Here is a 19181-nt window from a genome sequence, read left to right on the forward strand (position 1 = left end):
ATCATGAAACCAGCAGATTTTTTTTCTATACATTTTCATGGATGTTACATGACCCCCCTCCCTCCCAAAATTCATGCGTGTAGTTAAAACTACACGCATGAATTTGGGGCTTATATATATGGGGGCTTCTATATATATAAATATGGGGCTTCTTCCAGAACCTGCCCTGAGGTGGTAGAGACATTTCTGCATGCCTAATTCTGGAACCTTTACCAAAAGTCAAATCTGACCTGGCGTGCGCGCAAAATTTCAGTTTGTGACCACAGTAAGACAATTTTTTTTTTAAAAAAGAAAAGAAAAAGAAATGAACATTTGAAACAAAAAATTAGGGGTCCTCGCACCTGACCTTGTCGGTGCTCTGGCACTGATTAAAATGTTAGATTATTACCATCGCTCAAACGATCGCAATGGCACTGACAAACGACAATGGTATGCTTTATACTCACAAAACTCAACACAAAAAACAGTATTGTGCCTCACCTTCATTGTGAGTCCCAGAAACGTAACTCAACCAAAAAAGAGCGACTAGCATATGTTTTAAGCACATAATCTTGGTCAGTTTTGCCCTGTACACCACAGACAGTTCCTTGTAGACGGAATCGAATCTTCAACGCTGAAGACTGCGTTCAAAGGTAATTTCTTTTCCTTCTTGTGGTCAGGTGCGTCACGATGGGAGTGGCCAGGTATAGGTGAACAACAACGCTTTAAAAGGTGACAAATGACACATTGTTTTCTGTCATTCTTTTATTTTTGATGGATGTATGTTATGTAAATGGTATTGTCATTAATTTCGGTTAAATTTACTGTTTAATCTATAGTGACTGCCGTTAGTATGCTTGCTTTAATTGCTTCTGTTAATTACTTTGATCGCGAATATTTTATATTTTATAAATGTTTTAAAAAGTTGGAGAAAAGTCTAAAATACACGCAAAAGAAAAAGCTTTCATAATCTCGCGATATTTTGCAGCTGTTACGTCACAATTATGCGGAAGCGATGTGGTGTTATGTGTATGTGTGGTTTCAATAACGATAAATAAAACGCTAAAGCAGTTATTGCGACAAATGTTCCCTCAGATAGAGTTCTCTCAGTTCGGTGGATAGTTGGCACGACTTCATCATGCACATAGTGGTACTCTAAACCGGGTTATTGGTGGCCCGGTGGAACGTCAGTATTAGCATGCTAAAACGCTACAGTTGCTCATTTCTAGACGCACTTTCTGCAGTCCTTTAGTTTAGATCTGTGAACATTTTCTGACGTGCATGGCTGGATACTGTATGTTAAGATTGGGTCCACTTTTGAAGGTAATACTGCCTAGAAAACAGGTCTGGACAAAAGCTACTGCCTCATACGTGTTGTCGGCACAAGTTTTATTGTAAGTATAATATAGTTGCATTTCATAATCGCTTTCGCCATAGTTTATGTGGAACCCAGTGTCTGTAACAAAACAAAACAAAAAAAGCCTCAAAAAATGATGAACGGATTTTAATAAAATATCCAGAAAGTGATCGTGGCCATGGAAGATTTTGGTGATGCGCCGGGTTCCGGGGGGACTTTGGCTATTGATCTTTTAAAGATCAAGGCCCCGTTTTGACCCTAAAGCAACCTACTATGTTATGTACTAACATAATAGTATACTGTATGTTAAATACTATGCTACTGAGTGTGCTAGGTTCCCTCGTTGTCATTGTTAGTAGTAGCAGTGATTGTAGTATTTTACCCACAAGTTTATTAAGAAAAATTAAATGGACTAACATGTTTACATTGTTTTTTTCCCCAGAATGACTGCTCTGACAGAACCATCAGCAAAGGAAAGAGTGAAAACCAGTGTTAGAACCTCTTCAGCTTCTGCAAAAGGTAACATCTCTGAGAAATGAAACGTGAAATGATTTATGATTTTTTTGAGTTGTATTTTTCCCCTTGGTAAAACCTTTTTACCCTCATTTCAGTGTCTTCGTGGTTCCAGCGCAAAGGAAATGACACAATAGATCAAGACAGTCGGCAAAACACAGAGACCGAGATGGACATGCAGCCAAAGACTGAGGCAAAGGGTTTGCGAGGTGTGAAGACAAAAACGCATCAAAGAACTGACTGCACACAGAAGCAAAAGTTTAGAAATACTCTCCAACAGTGGCTGGTTAAGCCTTCAAGGAAAACAAACAGGGGTGAAATGCGCGACACCCAAGAGGATCCAGACATGCCAGATGCCTGTGATCTTCAAAGCACCTCAGATCAATTCATGGATTACCAAAAATCTGCTCTGTCTGACTCTGATGAAGACACCCAACCCTTGACCCCACAAGACCTGGATGAATGCAGTCCTGTGGCAAAATGTTCCAAGGAACAAGACAGAGAAGCAAACCCGATAAGCTCTGGGGCATCTGCCAAGAAAACTACCAAAATAACTGACTTCTTTCCTGGAAGCACCTCCAGAAGGTTACCTGTGAAACGAAGCAGAGCAGAGAAAGAAAATACAGACATGGAAACCAACCAAGATGGCCAAGCTAATGTCAAATGGATGGGAACACCAATCAATGAGCTAAAGAGACTGCCTGAGTGTGGTGGACCACTTCCTCCTCTGAAGGACATCCGCGGCATGCACACTGTGATGATAAGGGTTTGAGTTGTTTATTTACTATTTAAATGCTTGAGGCAGTTTCCAAATGTTTGATAGTTAAATGGTTTATTGTTGGGAGGACTGATAGCGTGGTAATAGCGTTCATTTTCATTCTCTCCTTTAACAGACAGACCTTCTTCGGAAAGGTAAGGTTCCTGTTCCATATCCAGCTGTCTTTGAGGATACTTGGGATGACGTCCATGTCAAAATGCCTTGTTCAAGTAGTAACCTGTTTCCTGTGGAAGATAAGGTATATGTTTCCAGTCATTAACTTGCTAAACAGAACTGTAGAGATAGATATTTATTTATAACTAACAATAAATGACACATTAACCTATGATGGCTTTTTCTTAAAAGGGTTTATGCAATTTTGCTCTCATAAATCCTAAGAGCAATCACAGCTGATCTACCACGCTGTCCATTAGTACGTTACATTCAATCGAATAAATAGTGGGGTTTTTATACATGTAGGTGTGGGAATTACAAAACTTAATAAGTCTGTCAAGAAATAAAAAAATGAAGATTTTTTGCATTCATTCTTCAAATATTGTTTCTACACAGGAGACACATCAGCGGCAGAATATGAGTCGGTGGGAATTGGTCAACGACGCTTTAAACGAGGATTTTACAAGTCTTTCTGATTTACAGGCACGTTTGTGTGTAGATGTTGTTACGGGACAAAACCACGTGGTGGCAGCATTGGCCCAAAATTCAAAATCCTGAGATATTGGAATATTGAATAAGCCGTCACGGTTTCTCACTTTCAGATTCCTTTTGGGTCACTATTTTTTCTTTTTATTTTGTTTGTGACAGAATGCCATATTGAAATACAATGCCTCAAACGCCAAGAAATGGGACTTCTCTGCATTACGTGTGTACTGCACTCAGGTAACTAATAATAATAATAATAATAATAATAATTACTTGCTGGATTGTGTGGCTCAAATTGTATTTGTTTTAAGAAGTCACTGAAGTGTTTGCAGGAGGGTAATAAAATACAAATCAACATAAAGAACTTAACCTATATAAAAAAAAGCTTTTGAAGTGTCTAGCTTCACAGGTGATTATCACAGGTGATATAGCAGACTTCCTAGTATTGGTATCTAAAGTTCTCCAAAGTTCAGCTTTTATTTAATTCTTTGGTGAGGAGCCTGTCAAATTTATCCAAGAGCAACTACGAAAGGTTGGGGGAAAATATTGCTTTAATGATTTGTCCCCTGCGTTTACCTTGTAAAGTACTTTTTATGGTTGTTCTTTATGCAGTGTTGCACTGTTATTTATTTTTAGGCCAAGTGTAAATCAGGTCTGTGTTGTGTCATGATAGCCAGAGCATTGCTGGTTCATTGGTTCTCTTCTCCAGACTCAGAAAGGCTATTCATCATCTTTTGTCATGATCGCCTCTGTGTAGAGAAACAGAGAGGACTGTTGGACTGTCTGGTCCATGAAGCAGAATAAGACTGCTCCATTTGGAGTGATGAGGTGTGTTTTTACAGTATTTAATATATGAAGCACCAAACTCTGAGTAGACAGGTAATAGAATTTGCCTTTTTTACATGAACATGTCCTCTCTGTGCTGTGACATAATGTAAAAAAAAAAAAGGCTCAGGGGCGTGTTGTAGTGATTTTCCCATCTCTGGGGGGGAAAAAACCATGCAACTCTTTTTAACCTGCTGTTTCAAAGGTGTTCTTGTCAGTTTTGCTCAGGAACAATAATAGATATCGCGAGGAAAATGTTGCAGATTTGAAGCGAGAATGCAGAGAAACAATTTCATGTTTTGCCAAAAGGTCACTTTTAGTAACTTGTCAGAAATGGCTGACAGGACATCCTGGAGAATGCTTTATTTCAGTAGGGTGGGGCTGAAGCAATTGTGTCCCCTATGTATGCCATAAATCATGCTACACTTTGAATTTTATTAGTATAAATCCAAGTATGCTGGAGGTCAGACATATAGATGTTGCCACTGAATTTGAATTGCATCTCCTAGGATGACAAACTAAAACGAAAGTAAAAGTAAATTACATCTAATTTGAACTTGCGGTTGAAGATGGATACAACACAAATTCCCACTTGTGAATTTCAGCCTGTGTTGAGGTAACAAAGCCACGTCCGCCCCGGTTAATGCATCATGGCAAATTTGATAGTTTGTCCTGCCAAAGTTTTCCTATTGCTTCTATCTTTTACAGAATGTGTTTACAGTCTTTTTAAAACAGTTCCGTCTAATATTCCAGGAGGGCAGCTCAACCTATGCTAGTAGGAACAGTAGAATGTCTGAGAGAAAATAACACCTCACCTCCACAGAAAAAGTGCAGTGCTGTTAATAATCCCCATACAATTATACAGCAGGCCAGAAAACACCATCCTAACTGCTCCGTAAAATAAGGAATGACATATGGTGTAATGGAGATGCCGGGCTGGGCAGCAAGATGATTTTGAGTATTAGAGAACCGTAGGCTTGAATGACATAGAGTGACGGGGCAGACGCCTCCATTGAATATTCATTCCAACATGCACAAGTTATGAATAACTGAGAAGCTGTTGATGGACAGCACTGGTTTTGTTGATTCCTCTTTAAGGCCAGACGCTGTTGTATCCGCAGTGCCGAGCTTTATTTTACCACGGCTGTACTTGCAGAGGCAGCGGAGTGGCTGGTTTGTTGTGTGGAACTGGAGGGAATCGGAGCAGAAAGCGGCGTATTAAAGCCTGCAGGAAGCTCTCTTTTTCTCTGTTTACACTCCTGATTGGTTACTTTGTCAGTACGTTGTGATGTACAAGCCTGCGTCCGTTCATTCATTTAGTTTAGTTCATTTGATGCGCAGTCTCCTGATTTAAAGAGCACGGCTTATACTGTCTCGGCTATATCCGTCGCCTCACCCCGTCTACTGCCTTCATTTATTACACCCATAGGAGCAGTTTATGATGTCACCCAGGTCATTACTTATGACAGTGTTTAGTCAGGCTTCCTTTGGGGTAATATAAATATTCCAGGCTAAACCACCAGTCAAGGCCCCTTGAATACGCCGTCCTTTCTTTTTCCACAGCTTAGTCATTTGCATCTCTTCCAGGATGACTGTTTAATCAGCTGGCATGGCTGCACAGCCTTGATGAAACTGCTCTGTGATTGATCATTCTGACATTTTGCAGGCAATATGGGCGTTAATATAGGTTGCGTATGTTGTTTGAGATGTGTTCGGGGGCAACAGTGCCGTGAAGTCGGGAGAGGTTGTCACTTTACAGATATATGTGGCATTTCTGAGTTTGTAAACCTAAAAACGTATTCATTATAATGATATATTGGGTTACTTGTCACTAAAGCTGTTATCGGTCATGTAAGGTTTTCTTCGGCAGGATTGATAACTGTGTCTCCCAATATGTGTTATAGCAGGATAAGTATTGCAATTTATTCCATGTGTAAGCATTTAGCTCTTTGTGGTTTCATACTTGATTAATTATTTCTTTATCTTTAAAACTGCATGGAAAGCCTCGATTTATTCGCGTAGCTCAGTGCGATCACAAACGACTCGTTCCAAAATGCCACAGCCTGTGTTTGGTTTGAGGCAAGTTAAGGTGAACGGATCTCTTGCTCTCTCCAAGGTCCTGGAACCGGACGCGGCTGAATCTCTGTTTGACTCCCTGCTGCCAGACATGGTGCAATTAGCACTGCGAGCATCTGAGCTCTGCACCAAGGTAACGGTGAACACCATACGGCTGACAGTGACTGACCGGGCACATGTTAATCCCTGAGGTCATGACAGTTAATCCAAAAATAGTTAAATGGCTAGTTTCTCTGTCATTGGCCTTTTTTAGCCTGATTTTTCCAGTGGTTTATTGTCTTTTTATAATTTTAAAACTCAGTTTTAAATAATCTTATGCTATCTTTCCTTTCTATTTAGCTCTACACAGCACTTTGGCCAAGTCCTGATTTTAAATGTGCTTTATGAATAAACTTGGCCAGGATTGGTTGGTTGGTTGTGGATGCTAAAGATTTTATTCCCCCTGCATCCATTTGGTTAAACCTCCATATTTCTAATTCTAGTCCAAATTATGTAAATCAGATGCTTGTGCGTTGTGTGCATTGGTGTATTAGTCATTCCAGTCCCACGATTGGTGCTACACACACACATTTATCCAGAGTGTGTCACTTGTGATGAAGGACGAAAATTGTTTGTAATTATGACTGATTCAAGAAGCGCTGAGCGGTAACAAGGTAGCAAAATTAAGCGACGCACTTCAACGTCTCGTCTGATCAATTGACAAAGCAAATGACTTTGACCTTGCTTCGCTGTATGTCTGTTCCACCTCTAGGCGATGCCGCTCCTCAAGGCAGGCATGACGCACTCCATCACCATGTCTCAGGAGCAGGTGGCATGTCTGCTCGCCAACGCCTTCTTCTGCACCTTCCCCCGACGCAACTCCAGAAGTAAGGAGTACTGGAATTACCCCGATATCAACTTTGTCAGGTGAGGCTGGAGGTTCGGTCCCTGCAGATCAGGAATACACGAGCAAGCTTTCGAGGCAAAGATCGTCCGGGTTGCGTAATATGAAATGCGCCACATCGCCGTTCAGTCATGCGCTCCATCTCTGTTGGCATCACAATGTAATTACTGAAATGGACCAGAGAATTTCATTAACATTGACTTGCGGCTGCTTTTGGCAGTGAACAAGGCCTTTGGCTGGCATTGCAGAAGGCAGGAACAGAACCCAGTGGCGTCAGCATTTCATTCAGATAAAGGTTTCTTTAGCTAAAATGATAAATGGAGCCCAGTTTAGAGGCTGCTGGTAAAAAGCCAACTCAATCTCAACGAGCAATTGGAGGGAACAACGTTAGAAGAAAGATTATAGATTTGCCTGATGATAAATCTTTACATTCCTCACTTGATGGATGGGGGAAAAAAAAAATTTCTTTTTTTTCTGCATTTCATTTGCAGGAATAAATTTCATTTCCTTGGTCTCTTCTTGAGAGACAAATCAATCAGGAGGGTACTGAAGGATTGAACAAATATTTGTCGTCTCACCTCTCTTTAGTACATATTTGCAATTTAAATCATTTTAAATATACTGTAGCAACTTAAACATTTACCTATTTACATCCTATCTTTTTGCAGATCCATAGTGGGATGTATTGATGTTATATAATGTATTAGTTCTCTGCTCCTTGAAGGCCATATTGCATTTTCTTACTAAAAGCCTGCTCTCATGAGTGGCCAGCTTGTGTCAAAAGATTTTTTGGCCTCGAGACAACGTGGCATACGATTGTTCCTAGAGGCCACGGTGACAAAGTAATAAATGCAGGAGTTGACTTCAATGAAAGGGTTTCCTCGACCCTGAAGGGCTCTAAGTGCATCCAGCTTTTCTCATTATTTCATTTCCCTCGCATGTTTTTTTTTATCTTTTCCACAGAGGTTTTGCTGCTGAAGGCACATTTAAACCTGCAGCTCACAACCAGCAGCTTTGTGTGTTTTGTTTTGTCCCCATGTTAGTTTTAGGGGCTGGGAGACCCATTTTGCCACCTGAGGACAGTTTTGCTTTAAAAGGACACAGGGATTCTTAATGTATCCTCGAGGAAGGAGCCCTGCTTCCCCGTGTTCTCCTTTTTTGTGTGAGTGCGCTGAAGTACCATGAGTGTGACTCTGAGATGGAGAGCCTGAGGCAACTCCATTGAAGGAACTCCTACATAATCGGCCCGTAACTGAAAGGGAAACTGAGTGAGAGATGAACTAATTTACATCAAATATTAAAGCATGACTGAATTCACGTGGCCAACCTGGAAGCCTTGATTTTCTGTGGCAGCGTCTTTGATTTTCTTTTTTTTTGGGGGGGGGGCTGTATCAATGGTGCAGCATAAAGCGATGAGTTCACATTTTTCTCACTGTACCCTCATAGAAAATGTATTTTAATTTGTAATTGCTTCCCATTAGGCTGTTTGAGAGCTCTTCCTCGAGAAAGATCGAGAAGCTGAAAACCATCATGTGCTATTTCGAGAGTATAACAGAGCGAAGTAGGTGTTCGGATTTATAATTTGCTATATCATTTGTGAGACCCTGCTAATATTTATCATCTATGTTTGGCTTCTTAGTGCCAACTGGACTCGTTACATTCACAAGAAAAAGGCTGGGCAAGCCTCCCGACTGGAAAAGGTCTGTTCCCATTATAACCAAAGGGAGAGATTGCATAAAAGAAAGTGTTATAATGTAACATGAATTATTTAGTCTGCTTAGAGCTTAAATCAGGTGTTTTGTAAGTTATTCATTTTATGTTTTCAGCTCCCAGATAAGGCTCACAAAGCTCCACATTACATGTGAAGGTACCATTGAGGATGACGGTTACGGAATGCTTCAGGTAAGAAGCTGACAAGTCAATCTGAGAAACTAGGACAGAATGCTGTCATTTGGACTCTTTTTTTTTGAGACTTCAGTACTTTTCAGTGGAGGAGCTCTTGCTTTTCATTCTGCCAGTCAATTGCTGAGTCCAAACATTGCGGAGATTTTCATCCAGAATGCTTACTGCTGCTGAAAAGGCCTTTGAGGGAGCCTTTGACGCGTTGCTGGGGCCGGGGGTCGAGGCCTCTGAGCCTCTTCTGCTCTCTGTGTCGGCTGTGCTCCCTTTACGCTGACAGGCTAGCCCGCAGTGCATTTCACCTTTTGTTCGCCTCTAGTTGCCACAAACTGACAGTTGACGTGCACACATGACCAGCTTCGGGGCGCTCCATGGCCCGGATTGATGGACGATCTACTGGGAAGGGGATGGTGCTGACAGCCTGTCAAAGCACACTTTAGTGGCTGGCTTGCTGTCCCAGAGTTGAGCGACTACTTTAGGGAGCGCTGCTTTCAGACTTCAGCTTGCCCCTTTGCAGCTCCTTCCTTTGGGTCATGATGGCTTCGTCTGGGTTCTCTACAGGCCAGTGAGCAACAACCGTCCGTCCTGAAATTTGATTACACTCTTATGTTCCACGTGATTGCTTCCTGACAAGCAATGACTTTGTCAGGCCTCTGTCTGAGCTGGAATGATGAAATGTGTGCTTTCTTTGTAATCCACGATCGAGTCGAAACATAAAAAAGATGAATTGAATTTACCCAGAGATCAGCCCACAGATCAGAAGAGACACAAGCAGCAAAAGACATCGCAGGCATCAGTCAATCAGTTTGCTAGCTGCTGCCCGACTCAGTAGCTCACTTTGGCACAAGGGGCAGCCTTAGTCTAAGGTTTCCAAAACACGTCATTTATCAGTGTTCAATAGGCTTTTCTTTGTCATCACTCCCTTGATTCCTAGGTGGATTTTGCAAACCAGTTTGTCGGGGGAGGAGTCACCAGTTCCGGTCTTGTTCAAGAGGAAATCCGATTTCTGATCAACCCTGAACTAATCGCTTCCCGCCTCTTCACTGAAGCGTTGGATGATAATGACTGTCTGATCATCACAGGTCAGTGGAGTGAACATCCTTACTTTGACTGACATTTAACTGAAATGATTGTACAACTAAAGAAGTGGGTTATACAGATTTGATTGACGAATCTCGCTCTTGACATTCTTGACCTTTAATTTTTAAAGAAAACCATTTTTTACGACACACACGGCATGGGATGCACCTCACCTGCCTTCAATTTACCCCATCTTGCCTCAGCATGGGGGAAAAGTGTGTGGCAATTGTGCTGTTTTTTTGTGCCTGCTTGTCACATGTTTCTTTTTTGATTGGCTGCAATTGGAGGTGGCACATCAGTTGAGACGGCACTCCTGATTGTTCTCTTGGGTCTTTTTATTTTTTTTAACAATTTCCACTGACTGCAGTATTGAGCGGTTACAATGACAAACAAGGTTGACCTCAGACTGACTCGTGGGGGGTAAAAGCACACACTTCAGGAGTCCCACCAGGAGGCTGATTCCTCCTGTCTTTATTTCCTTTTTTTAAACCTGTCTCTCATTTTGTCTAGGCTGCGTTTACCTGATTGTGTTTAGTGGCACAAAATCAATGTTTGCTAACAGAATATTCAGTCCAAACTGAAAATGGGGTAGAAGTTTATTTTCCTTTTCTAACAACACAGTTTAAATCAATGATGTGGAGATTTTACAGCTGGGTTGCTGAAAATAATGGGTAACAGTATTTGTATCATTCATGCATTTAGAACATTGCTGGTCTCGTCTTCTAAACTGCTTTATCCCTTTCGGGGTCACGGGGAGGGTGCGCGATTGGCGAAGGCGGGGTCCACCCTTGGATGAGTTGCCTGTTCTTCCCAGGGCCCTATATGGGCATTTGTGGGTTTGGTGCCTTGCTCAAGGGTACCTTGGCAGTGCTCTGAGGGGGTTCTGGCACCTTCCCTACTACCAGAACGCCTTCCAGGTTTTGCCTGGACTGGAGCTCGAACCGAGAACCCTCTGCTTCGCAGCACAGTTGCCATCAGACTGAGCTACATGCTGTCATGTGTTAAATAGATATTTCCAGACAGCTCCATGAAAACACATATTAAACCTTTGACATAGAGGGATAAAAGATGTCAAACTGCTCAGTGAGACAAAATAAGAAGCCTCACTTTTCTTCTCTTTCATTTATATTTATTTCAAATTCCTTAACATTACGTAACCTGTAGCATGGTTTTGATTAACATGAGTGGTTTGGTGGTTCTAACCCTTTCTGAGTGCAGACTGTAGAGACGCCACCTTCCTGATCAGCAGTCCAACCACAACGTCAGGTCTTCCTCCAGCAGAGTCACCTTCAGGCTCCTTCTTCCTGGCCGTCATCCCCTCACTTCCACTACTTAACTTTATTACGGTGGCCGAGAATTCATTACAGTTGGAAGACCTACCCAAGACCTGCTCTGCTAATGCACTCTTCTATTCCATCATCTTTATTAAACCCAGCCCATATCTCCCCCCCCCCCACTGTAAAGGTCCAAGCTGCTGCATTGTGGCTGTGGGGTAAATCACATTTCTCACTGACATGTTTGTCTTACAGTAGGGACACTAATGGATTGTTTCCCTGCACTGAATTTGCAACCTAATTGAATTTCCCTTGATTGCTTGATATGTACCGTAGCTGCCTTCAGGATGGTCAAAACTATAAATAGCATTGCTGAGAAGAAAAGATCCACTCGGTTCTTCAGACTAGACCGGATGTTAACAGAAATTGCACCTTTTTTAAAACAACAGTCTAGCTCGGTCTCATTTTATGGTGGTTTACTGTTGGACTGGACAGCGTTTCAGAAATTTATTGCCATCAGATGAATCACTCGGTTAAATTAAACAAGAAGCTGCTGACAGATGAGGGCTTTTTGTTGTGGTTTTCAAAGAAACCGGTGATGGCTGAATATATGTGTATGTATTTTCTATTCCTTGTTTTCACTCACAATGAGCTGCATCTCTGGCATTTGACAGCGTCTGATTTTGTCCGTCCCAAATATGAGATGTGCTGACACATTTACACATGAATGGAACAACCTTCAGGATTATTGTTATTGTACCTGGTGGTTTTTATGTCGTTTTCTTCCAGTTTGGACCAATTTAACCAGCATATCATCTGTCTTTCACTGCAATTCAGTTCTGAATCACAAATAGGTTCCATGAAATATCTGTCTCTTATTGTTCGTGAAGGTTGCTCCTTTGATACGCAAATGGTTGATGGCAGAGTTTGATAATGTTGGTGGATCTTTGAAGGGCAGGTGTTTATATAATTTCAATTTGAAACTATATAGTTTCAAGTTGCCTATGGCAACATAAGCAAGTGCTGGCAGTTTTTAAAACTTTCTTTTTGGAAAATCCTTCCACAATCAATCATTGGGCTTTCTAGGTAGGTTTTTTAGACTAAAAAAGTCACTCTGAAACTCTAATGTAAGCACTTTTTTAGCGAGGCGGAGAGTCTGACTGAATTATCGGTAAGTTAAGGTGCAGGTTAATGAAGAGAAACATTTCAGTGCATCTGTCAATTTATTACGCGACAGTAATAACGTGACTACACATGGATGGCAGTTAATTAGTGTTTAAATAAATCACTGCGTTCCGGTTGTTGCACATCAGTTTTATTTTAATGGCTATGGTGTGAGCTAAATATGTCATTTCAGCTATTTTATATTAATACAGGGTGAAATTCAGGTTGATTATCAGTGATTGCGTAATAGTCTGGCAGGGAAATTATGCTCTAGGCGTTCCCTTTTTCCATGCGCTCCACCTAATACCTGCTCATTGAGGCCCCACTACTAATCATTTGGCTTATTCAGTGAGTGCTCTTAACCCGTGCTTCTAATGAGTGCTAATCAATGGGTTCCACTGATTTGTGGCTGTTTGTTTAGCTGCACTTTTGCCTCGCCCCCCTCTGTTTCCTTGTTATGGTGACAAGTGTGCTCCTGTGATCCGGCTCTCGGTCCCCGAGTCCTTTTTTCTTTCAGGATTCTACTGTCTGGGTGGGTGGAGGGGTGTCTCCTGATGCTCAAGACCTTTGCTGATTAGATTGAATTGTTACTGCATGTACATGCATGTATGTTCATTTGCACACCCCAATTCTAATAATATTGGGATGTTGTGTAAAAGGTAAATAATAAGAATTTGGCCTGGCATTGTCTTGCTAAAATAGGCAGGGATGTCTCTGAAAGACGTTTGGATGGCATGGCTGTGTCTTTATTTAGGACTGTAGGTGATAAAATCCCTAATTACTTTGCAATTTAGGGACGCTGTTTTTATACCCAATCATGACATTCACTCATTTACCTCATTAACCTGCAGGCCAACGTTAAGGCCATATTTGGGTTCCTTTACCATAATAAGGCTTCATTCACACTCTCTTCCAGACATGACTGCACTCCCAATGTTTGATTATGGTGATGTCATTTAGAAAATATCCTCCAAGCATGCCCTTTAGGAACTGGATGCCCTCCAACATTCAACCATCCGTTATGCCTCTGGTGCACTTTTTTCGAACCAACATAGTGATCACTAAGAGCTGCAAGCTGCAACGGTCCCTAGTTGACTGTTGTACGGTGCCTGTTGATTCCCCTTTAGTCTATATATACTAGTTGTTTATGTTGTATGTGACTTCATTGTCATCTCTTCGTTGGTTGTATGGCTGTCTTGGGTTCAAGTGTGCTGCTTTGTTTTTCCTTATGCTGGGTCATCATTGGAAATGATGAGAAGCTGTTTCGAATTGGTCTTCCTGGAAAAATAAAGGTGAGATACAGAAATGGAGGGGTGAATAACCGGTGTCACTCTTATCCCAGGTACAGAGCAGTACAGTAAATACACCGGCTATGCTCAGACCTACCAGTGGAGCGGAAGACATCACGATGCAACCCCAAGGTACCGGTACAATCATTTTTCACGATCGTTTTTGTCTTAATCATTGAAAGGACCCTTGGGTTCATAAACCAATGCACCTCGTTCGTCCAAACAGCTGCTGAGCTAATCTGGGTTAGAATCAGCTAATGTTCTTGTTTGAACCACAAGGTTAACTAAACATTAAATCCACATTGTTTTACCTTCTGAACAACTTTGTATAAATCCAATTATTGGCTGACCTTTCATTTAATACCATTGTGATGGAAAAATCAGTTTAAATCATTGTAAAACCCATTCCTGGAGGTTTCACAGAACTATTGCCCATGCTGCGTAATCACCTTTAACTGTTTGAATTGTTTCAGAGATGCATGGCAGAGGAGATGCACAGAGATTGTTGCCATTGATGCTCTGCAGTTCAGGAACTTTCTTGAACAGTTTCATCCTTGTAAAATCAACCGAGAACTCAACAAGGTTTTTATTTTCCTCTTTTATTCTGTCTCGCACATTTATTCTTCTTTTTGCGATTTTATTGCTGTTTTGTTTTACGTAAATCCATATATTATTTAAAACTGGTTTCCCTTATCCCCTTCTAATTTATGACGTGAATACTGCTACAACATAGTTGGGTGTATTTTATATGTTCCAAACTGATGGACCATTATATTTTGAGAGCATTGACTACCTTTGATTTATTACTCTCCCCATTAAAGCTAGAATGAATTTTATTAAATGAGTTTAAAATGACCCGAGAGCTATTCATCATCACAATTATTAAATCTTCGTGGCAGTTTTTTTTTAATGGAAAATCTCAGATGGGTGCTTCCAGAAAGTGATGTTGAAGAAGATGTCCCTCAGTAATAGAAATCAAGACACTGACGTTGTCAAACCTGTTGTCAGAACGCACAGGGTAGCTTGACAGATTTGACAAGGGGCTTGCGGAGCATTCGCCAACGTGAAGATCAATCCTGTTTGGATATTGTCATATCTGCCCTTTCAGAGATAGAATTTATGAATTGTTCGTGCCATTCCTCACGCTGACCAGTCATTGTCAACATTCAGCTCTTTCCCGGTGGGAGAATAAATTCCAAGAGCTGCTACACATCATTCGTTAAACATCTCCTTCTGGAATTGATTTGTCTTGTGACAGACGACCCACCCTGACATGTCGTGCTCATTGCTCCAGGTTTTAGGCCACCATAGGTGGAATTTATACGTATATTTTCACAGAAGGACTCAGGAGCTGAGGGAAATGGTGCGAGTAGATATAATAATAATGTCTGCCAATTCAGACCAACCAACATTTTCATGGGTTGAACGGTGTGTCGAGCACAGGCCGGCAGGCAAATGAATTACCCGCCTCCTATATTGCCTTTGTGTTTGATAGTATGGAGATGTTCTGTCGCCCTTGTTCTCCTTAAACGTACCAGTGATCCGGAACAATAAGGTGATCCCAGGACCCGGGGCTCACTAGAGCTTATTCTGGCATCATGTACTAAATGACACATAATTCCTTTCTTACAGCCTTACAGGGCTGGGGACTTTATTCAATGTCAGCTTCTGCTGGCGACCTACTGCATCACGATTGGTTCACGCGCAATCGGATAAATAAAGTCATTAACAGCAGAATGTCATCATATTTCGACGTATAGAATCGCAACATCCTGCTCATTGCAGACCTGCGTGATTAAAGTTGGATCTTCTGTTTCATCCTCACTCAGGCCTATTGTGGTTTTGCTCGCCCGGAGGTTCAAAAGGAAGAGCTGGCGGCGGTGGCTACAGGAAACTGGGGGTGTGGTGTCTTTGGAGGCGACACACGCCTGAAAGGTAAGCTCTGACGCGGCGCGTCAATCCGTCAGGCTGCACTGGACTTTCATTCCTGCGTTTAATGAATAGATCTCAGGCTGGAAGGTTCCAGCGGAGCAGCCTGGGCATCCATTTATCTCGCAGGAACACATTCATTTACCTAAGGCTCGTTTGTCGCCTTCCTTTTATTGATCGAATGACAAAGTTAATGTTTCATAAATAGTGAAATTGATGCTCCTGTTGGAGTCCATCAATCTAGTACAGCTTTTTGGATTTTTGTCTGAAACCAGCATCCCTGTCTCCGAGCAGACAGTTTTACCAGTAGATCTGTTTCCCACTTTGCACCTGATATCCACAGTATACCATCATGCATCTTGTTAATTAGCAATGACAAGGTACAGCTCTCTATAGGCATCTACTGTCTGCTTAATGGCACGCCTCACGGGAAGAATTCAGTTATTCAGACGCTCTTCTCCAGCTGGGTCTGACTGAAACAGAGAGTCACTTTTAATTGTCTAGAATAGAGAAGGAAAACTGCTGAAAAGCTCATGTTTTCAGTGAAAAAGTTGGCTGGCGTTGCCCATTAACGCACCAGCTCCCCCAGTTTCTCCTGGGTCAGATGTGGCCAGAGCTGTCGGCAGGATGGTGTCAGTAATGATCCTAGTGATAATAAAGAGGATGCGGTTTTTGGTGACACGCTGACTCCCGAGACCTGTTCCACTCCAGCTCTGCTCCAGATGCTGGCAGCTGCCGAGGCGGGCCGAGACGTGGCTTATTTCACATTTGGTGACAGCCAGCTCATGACAGATGTCCACAACATCCACTCTTTCCTCACTCTGAACAACATCACTGTCGGTAAGTGTTGTTTTTCCGACGCTCTGTTATTCTTCGGACATTTACGTCAATTAAACATTATGTAGCGACGATAGAACGGAGGATAACAACACCTGAGAATCTTCTTGTCTCCATCCCAGGTGAGGTGTATGGTCTGCTGCAGCAGTACTACAGCTCCGTGTGCAAGAGCTGCCACAGTCGGCGGCCCGATGTCAGCCTCTACTCCTTCATCTACCGGCAGGTCAGGTCCCTCCCAGGCGCCAGATGACTGCAATGGGGGCTCGGCCAGACGGTACCTCCCTGCGGACAGCTGCTAAGGTCATGTGGCCCATGAGTCACCATGGCTTAGTGGTGAAAAAGAAAGCAGCCTGCGTTTTTCTTTGCCGTTTCTCCACACTGCTTCGTTAGACAGGCCGCTAATGAACACTTGTTTTTATTAAAAGCAGTCATTTCAAACAGCCATAAATCTCCACCAGAAATCAAACGACAACAGAAAAAAGTGATTAGTCGCGATGGCATCTGGCATCGCAGTCCGAGCTGTGTTCATTTTCCAGCTGCGAGTAACGCGCCGATGTATTGAGCTTCAATATTGCACAATCCCAATTTTAATAGTGCAGCAAAAGGTTGCCATCCATCTTCTGACTATGTCATGTTGCCTTTTTTACACCCACACATATCCAGCCTAATTGTATTGGCTGTCAGAAATGGAACTAAAGGAAAATAATAGCAACAGTGGTGTCTGGAAGGCTCAGAACAGCCTCGAGGAAGGAGGTTGATGTGAAGAATAGCCTTCCTGTTTGGGAAATAGTCTCCATTTAAGTGTTCATAGAAAGACAATTAGTGGCCATTATGGATCAAACTGCATTTTTGACATTTCTTTGATCAATAAAATCAGTTTTGAATAAATGTGAGGATTTCTTGTTTTACCCCAGCCTTGTTTCTTTGGGACGAAACCACCAATGTCAGTTTTATGCCTTTGTCTTTAGAGCAAAATGAGCCTTGTCATGTAGCTTCAACTGGGGCTTCAGCCGTTCACTTGAGGATTAATAAGGTCGCACCTTTTATAAAAACTGTACATGACACTTCATTATATGAAGACTGGATGTTAGAAGATGGAGCGGCCCAGTTTCTGGATGAGCTCTCTTGTCAAAAAGGAGAGTAGGTGACCAAATGTGATGATGGGGGATTTGATTTAAGAAATCTGACGCCTTTTTTTTTTTTTTGACGCGCCGCGCGAAAATAATGATTTATCTTCAGTCTTCAGGCGCTGCAGTGGTAGCATAAGGTTTTCGTACTCATGCCTTTCTACTGTAATTGTCTAATGAGTTGTTATTTATCACCTAAAATACTGCAGGAGTTTATTCAGTGTATATTTTTATGCTAACAAAGAAGGGCTGAGTGGACCCGGGCGTACGCCAGTGAGCGATGTGCTGTCTGCCTCAGTCTTTGTGGCTTGCTGGGCTTAAAAAAGTCCTTTGGTGGCATCTCCCCTAAGGGGCTCCACCACAGTCACGCGGGGGTGTCCTATTGAACTGATCCCTCTGCACTGAGCCCCATGTGTGTCTTTGACCTTTTGGCTGCCATCTGTCATAAAGTCAAGAACGGTGTTGGTTCTATTTCCACACTTTGACATGGCTTGACTGCAGTTTGGGACAGAGAAGAGGCAAAAAAAATCACAATGAGAGATGCTCTTTTTTAATTGTGGTTAAAAACCCAACTTTAGGGTTACTGGTGCTACTTGAATGTCAGTTTTCACTAACAGTAAAAGAAATATGGCAAACTTGACTTAAATATGAGAAACACTTGGGCACATTTGAACTCGGCTGTATGAATATATGTATGTTCCATCAACCCAAATAGAAGAGATCAAGCGCGTAATTACGCGCGTAATTTTTTTTCTGAAGCTGATTTTGCGGTGTGTCGGGCCAAGAAGTTCTGGTAATGTCTCCATTATAAATGGGTCGGCCCTTTTACGTGACAATCCATTTACAATTCCTTGTCATTTTTTGTGTATAAGTGGAACATCCCAGCATGCTTTGCTGGAGTTGTTTGAGGTTCTCTTGGCCGCAGATTAGAGGCGTTATCATTGAATATTGATCGGTTGATGAAAACCCTGGGAGGAAAAGGGAGGACTTGTTGTCCTGCGCTCACATTTGCTGATTATTCCTACTTTCTCAAGACCTCCATAAGTTTAAAGAAAACCTGAGGCATTTTGGCGCCGATAGCATCATAAATTATTAACATTTAACACTTTCTTGGCGTGAGCACAATATAGACTAAAGATGTACAGTTGTTTGCACCGATTTTGACTTTGTTCAGATCTGAAATAAAGGAATAATTCCAGCTTCACGATCATCATCACTGCATTGAATCAGAGCAATTGAACCCCCGTTTGGGTGTTTGCCGCGTCCTGCTCGCGCTCTGTAAAGACAACTCATCTTTTAGATCAGTTTGACACTGTCGAGTCTCCCTGAACGCGCTGGTGCATGTAAACGTCCTCGTCTCTCACTTCCGTAGCCGTCAGCCTGTATGAACTCGGCTTGATCTAAATGTCCTCCCTGTCCTGCACAGCGCCACGAATGCAGAAACGGTTCCTTGTCCAACGGCGGTTCCGTCGCTGCTCCAGAAACATGCTTGCGTTGTCCTTTTGATTCGGTCTCCATCGCCCGCAGCTCAG

The 19181-nt window shown here is 42.2% G+C and overlaps 1 protein-coding gene across 2 annotated transcripts; it reads left to right on the plus strand.

Annotated features, from left to right (window-relative positions):
* Window positions 1–392: 392 nt before the first annotated feature.
* On the plus strand, window positions 393–17410 carry LOC101076628 (poly(ADP-ribose) glycohydrolase-like). Of its 2 annotated transcripts, XM_011617901.2 has the most exons (18): window positions 393–429; window positions 660–711; window positions 1779–1855; window positions 1948–2615; window positions 2743–2865; window positions 3177–3263; window positions 3429–3503; window positions 6208–6300; window positions 6919–7073; window positions 8532–8611; window positions 8690–8750; window positions 8877–8952; window positions 9884–10031; window positions 13810–13888; window positions 14230–14338; window positions 15586–15691; window positions 16397–16525; window positions 16645–17410. In XM_011617901.2, exons 1-18 carry the CDS (start codon window positions 408–410, stop codon window positions 16770–16772), a joined length of 2268 nt encoding a protein of 755 aa, XP_011616203.2. In that variant the 5' UTR covers window positions 393–407; the 3' UTR covers window positions 16773–17410. The 2 variants fall into 2 exon arrangements, with proteins under 2 accessions (XP_011616203.2, XP_029696497.1); XM_029840637.1 differs by lacking the exons at window positions 393–429; window positions 660–711 and adding an exon at window positions 965–1373.
* Window positions 17411–19181: the final 1771 nt, after the last annotated feature.

Source organism: Takifugu rubripes, chromosome 1 (genome assembly GCF_901000725.2).
Source record: "Takifugu rubripes chromosome 1, fTakRub1.2, whole genome shotgun sequence".
Classification (NCBI taxonomy): domain Eukaryota; kingdom Metazoa; phylum Chordata; class Actinopteri; order Tetraodontiformes; family Tetraodontidae; genus Takifugu; species Takifugu rubripes.

Excerpts from the sequence above, each read along its gene's own strand:
- LOC101076628 (XM_029840637.1), top strand. The coding sequence starts at position 1,261 with ATGGCTGGATACTGTATGTTAAGATTGGGTCCACTTTTGAAGGTAATA. Across the intron at positions 1,856-1,947 it reads CTCTTCAGCTTCTGCAAAAG|TGTCTTCGTGGTTCCAGCGC; the intron begins GTAACATCTCTG and ends CCCTCATTTCAG. Across the intron at positions 13,889-14,229 it reads CATCACGATGCAACCCCAAG|AGATGCATGGCAGAGGAGAT; the intron begins GTACCGGTACAA and ends GAATTGTTTCAG.